Here is a 13474-nt window from a genome sequence, read left to right as displayed (position 1 = left end):
CACAACTCCCCCATATCCCAACTCTGTTTAATAGCTTTGGGCTTTTTGGACTGACTTTTGATTGGGTGTTCATTCAGCTTTATGTGATAACAGACTTGACTACATTAAAAGCAGGTAATTGTGGAAAGACTGATCATGTTGTTACCTCTGTGTTAGAAGTAAAAAAAACCAATTCTTAAGCAGTGAGTGTTTTCAAGAAGAAATATTTGATTGTGTCACTGTACTTGCTGGAGGAGTTCTTGGATGCCTGTGCACCAGGTCATGGCTGAACATGCTCAGTTCTTTCAATGCCTTGTGTACACCCTCAGACTCATTTATTTAGCAGACCATGTCTGTCCATGTGATATAAAAATTCTTTGAAGTGGTGCTTATTTTTTGGTACGAGTTGGCCTTCTGTACATGCCTAATTATTTTCAGTATCACTTTGACACTGCCCTTGTGTTATTTGTTAATTATGTTTTCTGCTGCTGATGTAGTACAAACATAGAAGCTTACAAGTCCCTGAGAGAGCAGAGTGACATGACCTGTCACTGGATGCCTAAATTAATCATGCCAAATTTTAATATGAAGTCTTTGATCAGGATTCGTTTAGCATTTTTTATAGAAAAGTAATTCTGATTCAACAGATCTCCAGCTGTCCTTAATTCTAATTCCATGGGCTGGTTCACTGCCTTGCACCTATGAGTAGTTTCACAGATTTTTAGTGATAAATATGCAGATTTCTGTGCTTAGTGTGGTGTAACATCTCCCAGTGAAGAGGGAAAGATGAAGGAAACATTGTAACAAAGGAATTTGCAAAATGCCGTGCACAAGAAGCACCTTAAACAAAACAGAGAAATCTCGTGGGAGCTTAGAGGTTCAAAAAAAGGTTTTGGATAATGCAACTTGTAGAACCTCACAACTGTGCAAAACTTACAACATAAGAAGAGGAGATAAAGGGAGAATACTAGGAGATAAAGGGAGAATACTAGTATTTGGGAATCACAGTCTATGGCTGATACCAACTGACATTGGTGAGATTTGCAAAAACAGAGAAAGAGAGACGTGAAAATGGCAAGAGCATGGATACATGGGTCAGCCAGACATAGAGCAGAGCAGGCATGGCAGACTCGAGAGAGGAAAAGTAAAGTAGTAGAGATGAGAGAAGCGCTGTCCATGGAGAAATGAGCATGCCACAGAGGAAACAGCGTGGTTGCCACGGCAGATTGGGAAAATGATTCTGCCTTGGGACATCTGGAAAGGCATGGACTCTCATTACAGCATGGAAGTGAAAGAAAACCACAAGATTGTAAGTACTGAATGTATATGAGAATGCAGCCTGGAGATACCAAAAATCTGAAGAGAGACAATAAGAAATGTTCCAAACCCTGAAGACCTCTAAGATCAGTAAAGAAGGTCTTTATAAATGAATTTCAATAGATTGTGTGTGAATAGCATAATTACAGAAAAATGAGATGATCAGTGGCACTTTGAGTAGCTTGCAGAATGTGGAGAGAGAGAAAGCAGGAGGTCCACCAAGAAGGCAATTGCAGTAGTCCAAGCGTGAAATCATAAAAGAATAAACACTTTCCTTATAGGATCTGCTGAGGTTACAGCCTAAGGTTGTATTTGTGTCCATGAATTAGATAAAGCAATAAAAACTTGCATTCCCTCCATCAATGGTTTTTTTTCTCAGACATCCTTTCTAGTTAGCTCTTAGGTGACACAGTAGGTTCTGTCTAGCAATATTCGGTGATGTCCCCTTTCCATGTGCTTCTCACCTCTTGAGGTGTGGGTAGCTTGGATGAAGGGATGCACTTAGCACACTGACAACCCATCCTCTGTATTTTTCAATCAATTTCTTCTTTTTAAATTCACCTTTCAGTATAGGAATAGTACAAGAGTGGCATGACAATTTACCTTTGTTTTAACTAGATTTTCAGCAGTTTGTGTCATCCAGGATTTTGAAAGATCAGTTGAAGAATTGGGTATGAAATTTGCAGTTTTCCTCACATTGTCAATTACTTTTCCCAGAGGATTATAACAGAAAGCAGGGAAAGCAGCCATAGACTGTGATTCCTGGGCAGGAAGTGCTGCACAGGACTGTTGCAAGGTAGTATAACTGAAGGACTGCTTTGTTTCTTGAAGGAAAAGAAATCACTGTGAAAGGAAAATAGCTGTAAGGCTGAACTGGAAATCGGAAAGCATAAATTTTGAAAGGAAGGAACAAAGTTCAAGGCAGTACAAGGGTAATTTCACTTGCTAAGACCAGGATCTGTTAAGCTCTTGCCTCAGCAAAGTTGGCAACCAGCGATCTGAGCAGACAAACATCTTTATTAGTAACAGTTACCGCCAAGAGAAAAGTGAACTCTCCTTTGCTGAGTAAACTTTTGCTGTCCAACCGCTCTTTCCTTCACCTGACCCCTACAGTCTGCCCAAAATTAATCCCCCTGTCCTTGTGCACTGCACGCTTTAGCTCTTTCCATGTTGCTTCTTATGGCTCAGCTGCTCCTACCCCACCCTGGGATGGGGGACCCAGAGGTGAGCCTGTCCCCCAGCTCTCACCTCTGCCACCAAGGGCCACACATGCAACCACTGCCACCTCACAATGGAGAGCATGGAGTGGGAAAGAATTGAGGCACGGAAAGTGCCTTGCCTACATACGCTGGAGTTTTGTGTTTGTCTATGGCACTGTATAAATGTTTTACTGTAATAATGTAGATGATAATTTTGCAGAAAGCTCCTGGCTTTACAGGAGATTAAGGGTTTTCTAGAAGTTTTCACATAAAATAATTCTTTCTTTATTCCTTTTGACTCTGCTTCACTTCCATCCTTATTATCAGATAGGCATGTGAACTTTCCATGTGGCATAATGTGGGCTACCAAGCCTCATGTTGCCCTGATTTAAGGCAGGAGATGAAACATTCTGTACATTAAAGAGGCTTTTAAAAGAACCTATTGTGATCAGTTGCTGTGTTTTGCTGGCAATTCTGCCAGACTCTCTGCTTTGGAGTAATTTTTCAGTACCAAAAAAAAAAAGAGAACTATTCATGGGATGCTAAACAAAAATCTACTTTACTACATAGTTTAAATGAAAGTCTTTGAAAACAACATTGAGCTGTCATGGATAGGGAGCTTCACTTGGATTCTTTTGTGTTGAGATGTGTCACATGTACAAAAATACTTTAAATTTAACTAAACTATTAGTATTTAATAACCCTCCTCTGTTCATATTAAAAATCTTTCCATTGCATTATTTTACTTCTATTCATGCATTTTTTAATCTAAGTGCCACAGTCACGTTGTGCATATTGCCTAAAATGTGACTGCCATGATGAGTACTCAGTCTTGCTTTGTTACTCACACTTTCTTCAGTCTTTACTGGATTCTTATGAATTTGGTTTATTTGACTCCTTGAGTTCTACAAAGTTGTTTTCTTGATTTCCTTTTTTTTCTTTTTTAAGACAATTCACCCCAAATTCATATTTTCTTGACATTTTGGTAGCTTTATTTTATATTCACTGTAATACCTTAGTATTTTTCCAGTAATAAGGTGACCAGAACTGGATACAGTATCCCAGTTAAGTACCAAGGTCATGAAGAGTTTACAAGCTTTCAGTCTCCATGACTTGATGTCATTTCTTACATAGCCCCAACATGCCTTTGTGCTGCCATATCCTATTGCAAACTCATGTCCCTTTATTCTCTTTCCTAAGCTTAGTTCAGTGTTGCTACTTCCTGATTTATTTCTTCTGTTTAGTATTAGTGTTAAATTATTTTCCCCAGCTGTGCATTTTTTTGTCTGAGGCATTTGGAGTGAAGAAGCTGGGAAAACTGAAAGCAAGCTGTAGCAATATCCATGCCTGAAATTCTTGGGAAATGAATGCAGAATGTTGATTCTCATGTTATTACTGTTGAATATTTAAGTGGTTCTGTAGGCATGGATAGACAAATTAATATAATCTACTATAATACACATGAGCTGTGTGCATGATAGGTACTAATTCCTATGTGAAATGCTGTAAATTATATCTGATCCTCTTTGTGCTATGCTATTTTTTTACCTAATTTTCATTTCTCTATTACTTGTAGATTATTTTTTAGATTAGCTTTGTTAATGTTGTTTCAGTCTTCCTTTGACTCTTATCCAGATCTTGGAAAATCAGTCACTTCTTTTTTTTTCCTTTCCCTTTTTTTTCCTTTCAAGAAGTCATTTCCTGATAAAGTCAAAGCAGATTCCAGCTATTGCACATTCAGGATTTTTTTCTCCACTAAGCTGGTTTGCACTGCAGTCAGAAGGCAGTGAGAAACCATCTTGGAGCAGTGGGATACAGCATGCTGATTAGTATTATGTTGGGAGATTACTGCTATTAAACATTCAGATGTTTCCCCTCCCCCCAGTATTAAACTATCCTGAACAACTTATTGTTTGTAAAATAGAAATTATGTAAAAAATTAATCATTGTGTATCTTATTTTCATACAGGATTTACAGATAATCAGTACAGATGAAAACCAGGTGTTTGTGGCTGTCCAGGAGTGGTACCAGACAGACACATACAATCTGTACCAGTCTGACCCACAAGGTGTTTACTACTCCATCTTGCTGGAGAATGTCCGGAGCACAAAGCAGCCAGAAGAGAATGTCCTGATAGATATTCTGGAGGTAGATCTTTATCTTTTCCTTTGTGTGGAGGGTTTTTTTGATTATGGGTATAATTCATTTTAAACAAATTTATTTTCACAGTTATATTTAATGTAAAAAATCTAGGATTTCTGTCTTATTTATAGCACATTGTTACTACTTACATGTTTCCCTCTTGCCCTACTAATGTGTTGTGTACTCTAACTATATTCTTGGGATGGGGTTCTATGGATGTGCAAATCCAAAACTTGCTAAGGTTTTTTTTAAGATGTTGAAAAGTGAAGCTGGAAGCACAATTTATTATTGAAGTAAGAAGTTATGCAGCTCTCTATGCACAGCTTTTTTCTTCTAGGTGACTCAGTGGTGCATTTCCTGACTTAGAGCAGGACATCTTTTAGCCAGTAGGGTTTTAAATAGTAATCCTGCAAGCCTTGTGCTAGGTTGTGTCAGCTCTGAAAGGCAAAGAGCCAACAAAATTAGATATTGGACAGCAAATCCACTTGCTTTCAGTATGGGTCTTGTGCGAGCAGCATCTTTTGTGAGACAAACTCTCCTGTAAACAAATCTGTCTTGTATTTTAACATCAGTGCACTTGGCAAAATAAAAGACTATAGTGTTTTGGAAGAGTATCACAGACTGTTATCAATTCCATTCCTGTTTAGGGAATGGAATTTCAATGTAATGAATTTCAATGTAATAAGGTGTACATTTGCTCTGGTCCTGTTCTTTCTGGCCATTATCACAACATTAAACTGACAGAACTTTGGTCTGACTCAGTTTGTCCCATTACACTGTAATTTGCTTGGTGTTAATTTAAAGAAAACCTAAAACTTTAAAGGTGCACCAGACTTCTTTGGCAAAGGTTTGTAGTAATTCTGGATACAAGGCACACAGTGACAGAGCTCTTAAATGGCTGTAATTAGACTTTTCTTGGTGGGGGAAAATGATAGTGTTTTCTTCCTCTTTATCTCCTCCATCTTTCTTTAGCTTTTTCTTTCTAAATGGCTCTAGTAAAACAGAAAGGTCTCTCATTACCAGTGATTATTTTCTAGACTCTACCTTTTTAGAAATGAGGCTTCCTAATGAGTGAAGCTACACATTGTGTGTAGACACATTCCCACAGGGTGATTTATTGACAGCATTAGTTTGCAGCATTTTATTCTTGGTCACCCCTGTGGGATGCAAAGCTAAAAGGCAGTCAGGTGCAATCTCTACTCCTTGCGTCACCTGTAGCATGTAATTTCAGATAAGTTGTACAGAGATGCTACCCCTGGCTGTCCTTTTGTCTACAAGAATTATTAACTTTATTCAGTTACACTGATTGTTTCATAATTTCCCAGTGTTACTGAGGGCATATTAGATAATGCAATCCTAGTTTATTGTGTGCTAGATCAATTTGTAGGGTTACATTAAAAAGGAAATGTAAGCATGATAAGGACAATACACATGGAGCCATACAATTCAATTTTTTAGGCTATTTTTGAAATTGAGTTGCTTTATAGGAGAGCACTGTCAGCTTCCAGATAGCTTGCACCATAAATAATTAGTGTTTATCTTGTTTACTAGAATGGGATCAAGTGCTCATAATGTGTGGGTTGTTTACTCAGTATAAAATTGCTAATAAATAAAACACATATTCCAGGCCTCAAGGATGGGATTTTTTTTGGTCTAATCTGGGGGGTTTTTTTTTGGGGCATTTTAATGCAAGTATCCCATCTTGGGAAGGGGAACCTTCAGTGCAGCACATAGACAGTCCTCAGTAGTGGAAAATTTCTCTTTCCCCCAGTGTATCATTCTGCTTAAAATTTGTACTGTTCATCTTCATTATCTTCTGCTGACTCCACTTCATCTTTTACTTGTACATCTGCTATAAATTCTTTAAAAGGTGTCTGCCTGTCTGTATTAATTTTATTTTATATGCTTTATCTTTTTCTGCATTGTATTTCTTCTCATGTTGCACATGTAAAAGGGAATAATTTCCAAATACTTGTTTAAAGAAGGGAAGGAAAAAAAAAAAAGGTTAAGTACTAAATGGCTGTCCAAAAGGAGCATGCTCTTGAATTATGTGACAAGGAGCATGTGCCTGAAATTGTATCAAGTGCTGCCAGTGTGAAGGAGTCACAAATTTGACATAGGTGTATTTGCAGAATAGGCATACTAATGTAATCCTTCTACATTGGTTCCTGCTGTGACTCCTTATGTAGATAATAGCTACACAAGTTGCAATACACTTTCTTCATGCCTTTTTTCCCCAAACAAAAAATTATAGATATTTAAATTTCAGTCACAAACATGTATTACACAGCAGTAATTTCTGCATTTCAATGACTGCTGCTAATAAACACTGTGGGACCATCTGAACTGTGCTTCTTGCTACCAGCTAAACAGAATATTGTTGGGATGGAAAATCAGAAATGTAACAATTAGCAATTAATAAGTCACAGCAGAAAATCTCAGAAAATAAGTTTATAAGGTACAAAGTGCTTTTCTAAGAGTACTGGGGAACAACTATCCCCTGAACTGTTTAAGAAAATAGGTACTCTGAGAACTAAGCAAGAAGTTCAAAGAAAATCAACAGAAAGGTGCTTTGAATTTACTCATGTTCAGCTGTCTTGAGTGGCTGCTGGACTGTTCATCAGAGTAACTGAGCACTGCACAATGTTGAAAAGTCTTCTTTTCCATAGCAACTTATTGTTAATGGGAATCTTTTCCCTTCTTGATAGAAAGATACTTACCTCACAATTTTAGGTTAGGGAACTAAGGTAAGGAGTAGAATGTACAGAAGAATTTGGGTGCCTTGGCATCACAGTCTAATCCAGAAGGTAGATTTGACACACTTCATTTCCAGTATTTACGGAGTCAGATGTGTGTAGGCCATGGGAAAATGAAATGGAAAATGCTACAGTGGGGGTGGGATGTTTTAAAGATGCCATTTTTTGCACACCATAATTTTGTATTAGTTACTGGATTTTAGGCTACTGCACCACTTCAAACACGATCTTTCTGAACTTGCTCTGAAGATAGGTGCCTGAAACCTATTTATTATTTCAAGCAGGGTTTATGCCTTTCATTCAAAATACAACTGCTGTGAAGTGCTGGTCGGCTTTTATCTTTTAAAGCAGCAGTGAGAGAAGTTAACTGAGGCACGGGAAGAAATGTTTTCATAACCTTTCAATGTTTGATAGATTCAAACACTTATGTCCCATATTCTAGAGAGGAGAAGTGACCCTAGAGCTTGGTTAGATTAGAGATGGGAATGGAAAAAAGTTTTATCCTGACTCCCATTTGATGATTATATATGGAATGATTAAATATTCATTAAATGAGGAGGTGGGGAGGGGAAAGAGAGGAGGAACAAAAATATTCATGATGCAGCACTGGTTTTGCTATCTGCAAATGAAGAGGGAAACCTCGGTTGCAGTCCCTGATCTAATTATTGTTTAAATATTTAATATTGTGTTCACTGGAAGAAAGACATGCACGGAAATTTTACCCCAAGTCTGCCTTCCCACGTAAATATTTGAAGTGCCAGACTTTTCATGGCTGAGCTGTCTCTCGAAGGTAGAATAGGTAAAAAAGCCCCAGCAATATTAAAATGCTTTGAAAGTGAAGAAAGCAGGCTCATCATTTCTTCCTGTCCTTTCCTTTTCTCACCTGCACTGCAAAGTAGTTGACTTTTATGGTACGTTTGACTTGGAGGTTGTTCTGAGCTTTCAGCATCCTGGATAAGTAACCCAACCACATACGCATAGGATTTAAGAAGAAGGGAGCTCGTGAGAGAGCAGGGCATTTAAATGTCTACACGGAATTTTTTATATAAACTTAAATATATTTTGAAGTTCTAGGCTGTTACCATAACCAGAAGAACATTCTTATTCTCTGTAGATTTGGATCAGTTCCTTCCCATAATTATAAACAGTGAGTATCCAACCTGTAGCCTGCTGGTAGGGATGCCTTCTTTTTACCTTCAATGCAGACTTTAGCTAAATGAATGTTAAATGGAGTTAATAACTGGCAGTTGGAAAAAGAAGGGAACAGTAAATATTTCAAATGAAAAATAAAAGTTCAGAAATGCATCATGTTATCAGGAGGCAAATACTCCTGATCAGTCAAAGAGCTGGCTGTCTTGTGCATTTATTTGTAGTGGACAGTTCAGTTTCATTAAGTGTCAGGACCCAAGGAGATGTGCAAGCTATACTGTGCTGGAAATGTGTATCAGTTTATATATATTGTCCAGAATTTTTCAAAAATTCAGGAAGTCTCATAAATGATGGCAAGGGAAACAACAGCACTCTTGAGGAAACCTTTGCTTTTAACAGAAGATCTTATCTCATGCCCTTGGGTGGAACATATGTTAATATGTTAATAACATAAATGTTAGGGCTAGAACTAAACATATTAAGGTATAATTACTGTCAGCTTGCTTCTAAAATTATACCCATTAACACTTTGAGTTGTAATAATTTTCTAATACGGATTTTTTTGAAAAAATAACAGCCCAAGAGAAGAGGATCTTTTTCTTCTTATTTTTTCTCCAGAGCTCAAACAGATGAAGGGTGGCTAACTGGAGTGTAGAAGCGTTTCAGATGCTTGAGAGGGTGATTTGGCCCTCAATGTTTCTTCCTCAGATGATCTGCCTGTATTTATTTCCTGCAAAGGAAAATTGTGCTTCCCAATTCAGTGTTATTTTAAAGGACATGATACTGTATTGTGTTATTGTAACCTGTTTGTGTGATATTTATATGATATGGGCACAGAACTTCAGTGTAAAAGTTAGATGGTTGTTAAAAATTGCTTATATCATTTGTAGAATAGCATCTTAAAGATGTCCATATTTAAAGAAAATGCAGAGCTGTAATTTTAAGGGTAAGGCCATGCTATCATAATTTTTATATTTTTCTGTAAAAACTATTGTGTTTTGCTGTATTAAACATGTAATTTGATTAGCCTTATGACATGGAGAAAGCTGTATGTTCTTTTTAAATACATTTAGAAATAAAAATCAGTTTTTAATTTTCCTCGCCTTCCCCCTTTCTCCCTTTCCTCTTACCTTTTAGCCTTCGTCATATTTTTTTTAAGGTATCATCCACTTACCTTTCAGTTTCCAGGAGAAAATACCTGAGATACACAGTTCAGAGCCACAGAAGAACAGCTAATCAGGGATAATCGTTGGTGAAAAAAATGTGTATGTGCTGGATATTAACTTTTCTTCTCTATGCTTCAGGTCAGAGGTGTAAAAGGAGTCTTTTTGGCCAACCAGAAAATTGATGGGAAAGTTACGACCCTGATAACCTACAACAAAGGCCGTGACTGGGATTTTCTAAACCCTCCAGACTTCGATATGAACGGCAAACCGACCAACTGCAAACCTGTAAGTGGCTCTTTTTGGTGCATCCTCACCCTAAAGTGTACAAACATTATCCGTATGGTAGGATGTGCAGTACTTCCAACGGCCTGGGAGCTTTGTGCTGAGTTTACCAGCCAAACTAGCAGGCAAATCTAGCATTGCATGAGCTGTGGTTTCACAGGCTATTAGTCCAGTCATCGTGTAGAGTGAGTAGTCAGAGCTTTCTGTTGCACTGCATTTCATATTTGAGATCACTTTGACACAAAGAGGACACATTTCTTGTGTGTCAACCACAATACCCAGTTCAGAATAATCATGACAACAGTCATTTGTGTCTGGATATATGGGGCACATCGTGAGTCAAATAGAGATTAACAATAATTTTTCTCTTTCCATCTTTCATATTTTTGTTTCATATTAAACCAATTTAACCCTCTGTTCCCTGTTAAAGGGAACCTGACAGTTACTTGAGAATAAATACCACAGTAACTTGCATAAAAAATTCCTTTCTTTTTGTAAGGTGATATTATTTCTGTTTGTTTAGATGTTCCAAGTGCCCATAGTATTTTGTTATTTGCAAGACTGTACTGAAAACTGTGTGTTTTTCTCAGTGACTGTCTGCTCCTGGGGACTCAGAGCTCTGCGTTGGGCAAAATAAATGCTTGTAGTTCTGCCACTGCCAGAGCTTTACTCCCTCTTCACACAGCAGAAGTGGAGGGCTGGAGCTGCTGGTTCCCTTTTGCAGCATTCAAGACTGTGCAGCAAGGTTCCAGCCTGCAGGGCCTGGTGCAGATCAATCTGAGATGAGTGGAACAATCGCAGTGGCAGCAGCTGCTGGGGGTGCTGGCAGCTCCTGGTAAAGCTCCTGGTCACATTGCTGTGAACAATATGACCTTTGAGTGCCACTGCACAAAGGGCAAGAAGCAGTAAGTTGTTTAGCAAGGAGACATGATGTGTCCAAAAGTCATTATGCTATTTTTCATACCACATTTTTACTAAAAAAGACATTTAAGTCCAAACAGGTTTTTTTAATCATAATTTTACCGTTTACTGGGACAAACAAACATACAATACTTGTTGCCGTTAGTTAACATTTTTAAGCAATTATTCTGTCAGAAGTGGGGTTTATATAATAATGCTGACTTCTTTGAGTCTGGAAATCTTTTTCTTGAGACAGTGGCACACTATTCAGTCTTCACCAGGTTTGGTTCCATGGGAAACAGCCATTCTTTTTCTTTATGAAGACATACATTGCTGAAGCTGCTCCCTGTCTGGGCTTTCATTATTGTAGGAGCATAACTGGTAGCAGTGATTTTTAAAACCTGTTTTCTTCTCCTTCCTCCACAAGCCTGATTGTTACCTTCACCTCCATCTCCGGTGGGCAGACAATCCCTATGTGTCAGGCACAGTGCACACCAAGGACACTGCACCAGGGCTCATAATGGGGGCAGGTAAGCACATGACATTATTTTTTAAGACCTGAAATGTGGCAGGTGTTCTTTGTAGATCTAGTGTTTGGATTTGTAAGAACACCATGCTACAAACTTTGCCAAAATAAGGCTTTCCTGCAGAATAATCCTTTATGGAACCTTTTGATCAAACAATTCAATATAAGTTAATTGAAGGCCCGGAGCTGTGTCTTTTCAGACAGATCTATATCTGTCACCTGGATACATCATGGTTTTCTGTGTTGTGCAGTACCTCCTTCCCCGTTAGTGTGGTGTGGAGATGTGCTGGTGGCTGAAGAATGTCCTGCATCCTTTTTCTCTGCAAGTGATATATAGGCCTCCCAGCATCATGAATAACTCAGAAAAACTGGTGGAAACTCAGCAAAACTGGTGGAAACAGTGGTCAATCCTTTGTTCTTTAAGCCTGGATACAGATAATTAGTCTTGTAATTTTTATTAATTCCTTTCTGCCTAAAGAGAGATGAATTGAAAGAGGCAAATGTGTCTCTGTGTTGGGAACAATGCTGGTTGCAGCTTCTCCATTGTAACACACATATGGAGTCATGTCACTATGAAGTGGAATTTAATAAAGGAAATTCCATTGCAGTGTTGAGCACTCATCAAGAAAAATATTCACATAACTCAATTTTGCTTTGTAACTTTGTGATCCATCTATTAATTTAATTTAATCTTCTGTTTCTTTGTTTCAAATTTGTCTGATTGTAAACTATTCTAAGAGCTTTTTAAAATTGTATTGTTTTATTCTTATGGATAATGTTTAGGTGAAATGCACACATGTATGCTTCTCTTTTCATAAAAGTGTATCTCTTTTTAATGAATAATGGCTTCTCCTTTATCTTACACTAGTCTCTGACAAACAGCTTATTAAGTTGGAAGTTTCCTGAGAATGTCAAGGGGAGAATTATAGGTGTTTAAAGAGAATGACAGCTGCCAGTACTGGCAATCTTCAATTTAACTGAAGACTTCAAGTTTCTCCGTAGTGCAAAGGGAATTTAAAGCATTTTACTGGAGACAAACCTACTTGGTGAAATGCTGCTATGTTTTTATTGATACAAATGAGACTTAGAATTTATGCAGTGCCCTTGTAGATAGATTTCTAATATGTGTTCAGGTCAAATTTTATGAATTCAAATGTTTCAAAAAATATCTTCCATTTCAAATGTCTTCTTTTTTTTACATAAAAGCACTCCAAATGTAGGTTCTTAATTTTAGCTTTGTCATATCATGCCTGAATGGCTTCCAGTAACAAATTAAGCAGTGAGATTTAATTAGTCCATTATTCCTATTTCATTTTTCTTTATCTTTGCACTATAATCTGATGTGTTGAACAGATATTTGTTCTTTTGATTGGCGTTTGTAGATGTTTTTTCAGTGCACTGTTCTCTGAGATGACATTAGAGAGGGCAGGTTGTAGAAGAGTATTTTGCTCTTAATTCCTTTCTAGAATGGGGTGGCATTTTATAACCATGACACTGTCTTACTCTGCCAGGTAGAGAACCTGTCAGCAGCTTTCCTCAGCATGGTCAGGAGGGGGTGGTTTTGATAACATCCAGACATCATGAAGAGCTGAACTAATATGTTAAATTTGACTTGCTTGTGGGGCAACCAATAATGTAATAGGAATGGTAGGAGGCACCCTTGCTCAGTCACAAGCCACTTTGCTTTTAGCTGCCTAAAGAGCTGGGAGGGATGGTGTGAAAGTGAGAGAAATTTTCCCACGAGTATTGCAGTGTGTCCTTTTTCTGGTAGAAGGTCATGTAGATGAAAACAGAGCAAAGGGATCTGGTTTGGAGCCTGAAAAATCTTATAGAGCAACTGCATCCCCTAGCCAACAGATGACCTGAATCAACTCTGACTTTGACTTGCATTTACATTATTTGGAAGCCCAGGTCATCTGGATTCAGTGCATATGTTGAGTCTTCTCTGGCAAACCTGATACCCTCTTAAACTTACATTTCTTATCAGAAATACTTTACATAGAGTGAGCTTGAGTTTCCTTTGGCCTGATCCTTGAAACTGATAATCCTATACAAAT

At 37.9% G+C, this 13474-nt stretch overlaps 1 protein-coding gene across 6 annotated transcripts in view; it reads left to right on the top strand.

Moving 5' to 3' along the window:
• The window catches only part of SORCS2 (sortilin related VPS10 domain containing receptor 2), a 551258-nt gene that overhangs the window by 464756 nt on the left and 73028 nt on the right, over nucleotides 1-13474 (top strand). For all 6 annotated transcript variants that reach the window (XM_048304588.1, XM_048304587.1, XM_048304585.1 and 3 more), the window contains exons 9-11: nucleotides 4465-4644; nucleotides 9848-9994; nucleotides 11319-11421. In XM_048304588.1, coding sequence (XP_048160545.1) covers nucleotides 4465-4644; nucleotides 9848-9994; nucleotides 11319-11421 — 430 coding nt within the window. The remainder of the gene's footprint in view (nucleotides 1-4464; nucleotides 4645-9847; nucleotides 9995-11318; nucleotides 11422-13474) is intronic.

Source organism: Corvus hawaiiensis, chromosome 5 (genome assembly GCF_020740725.1).
Source record: "Corvus hawaiiensis isolate bCorHaw1 chromosome 5, bCorHaw1.pri.cur, whole genome shotgun sequence".
Classification (NCBI taxonomy): domain Eukaryota; kingdom Metazoa; phylum Chordata; class Aves; order Passeriformes; family Corvidae; genus Corvus; species Corvus hawaiiensis.
Note: the sequence above shows the minus strand (reverse complement) of the source record. Positions and strands in the feature narration are given on the sequence as shown.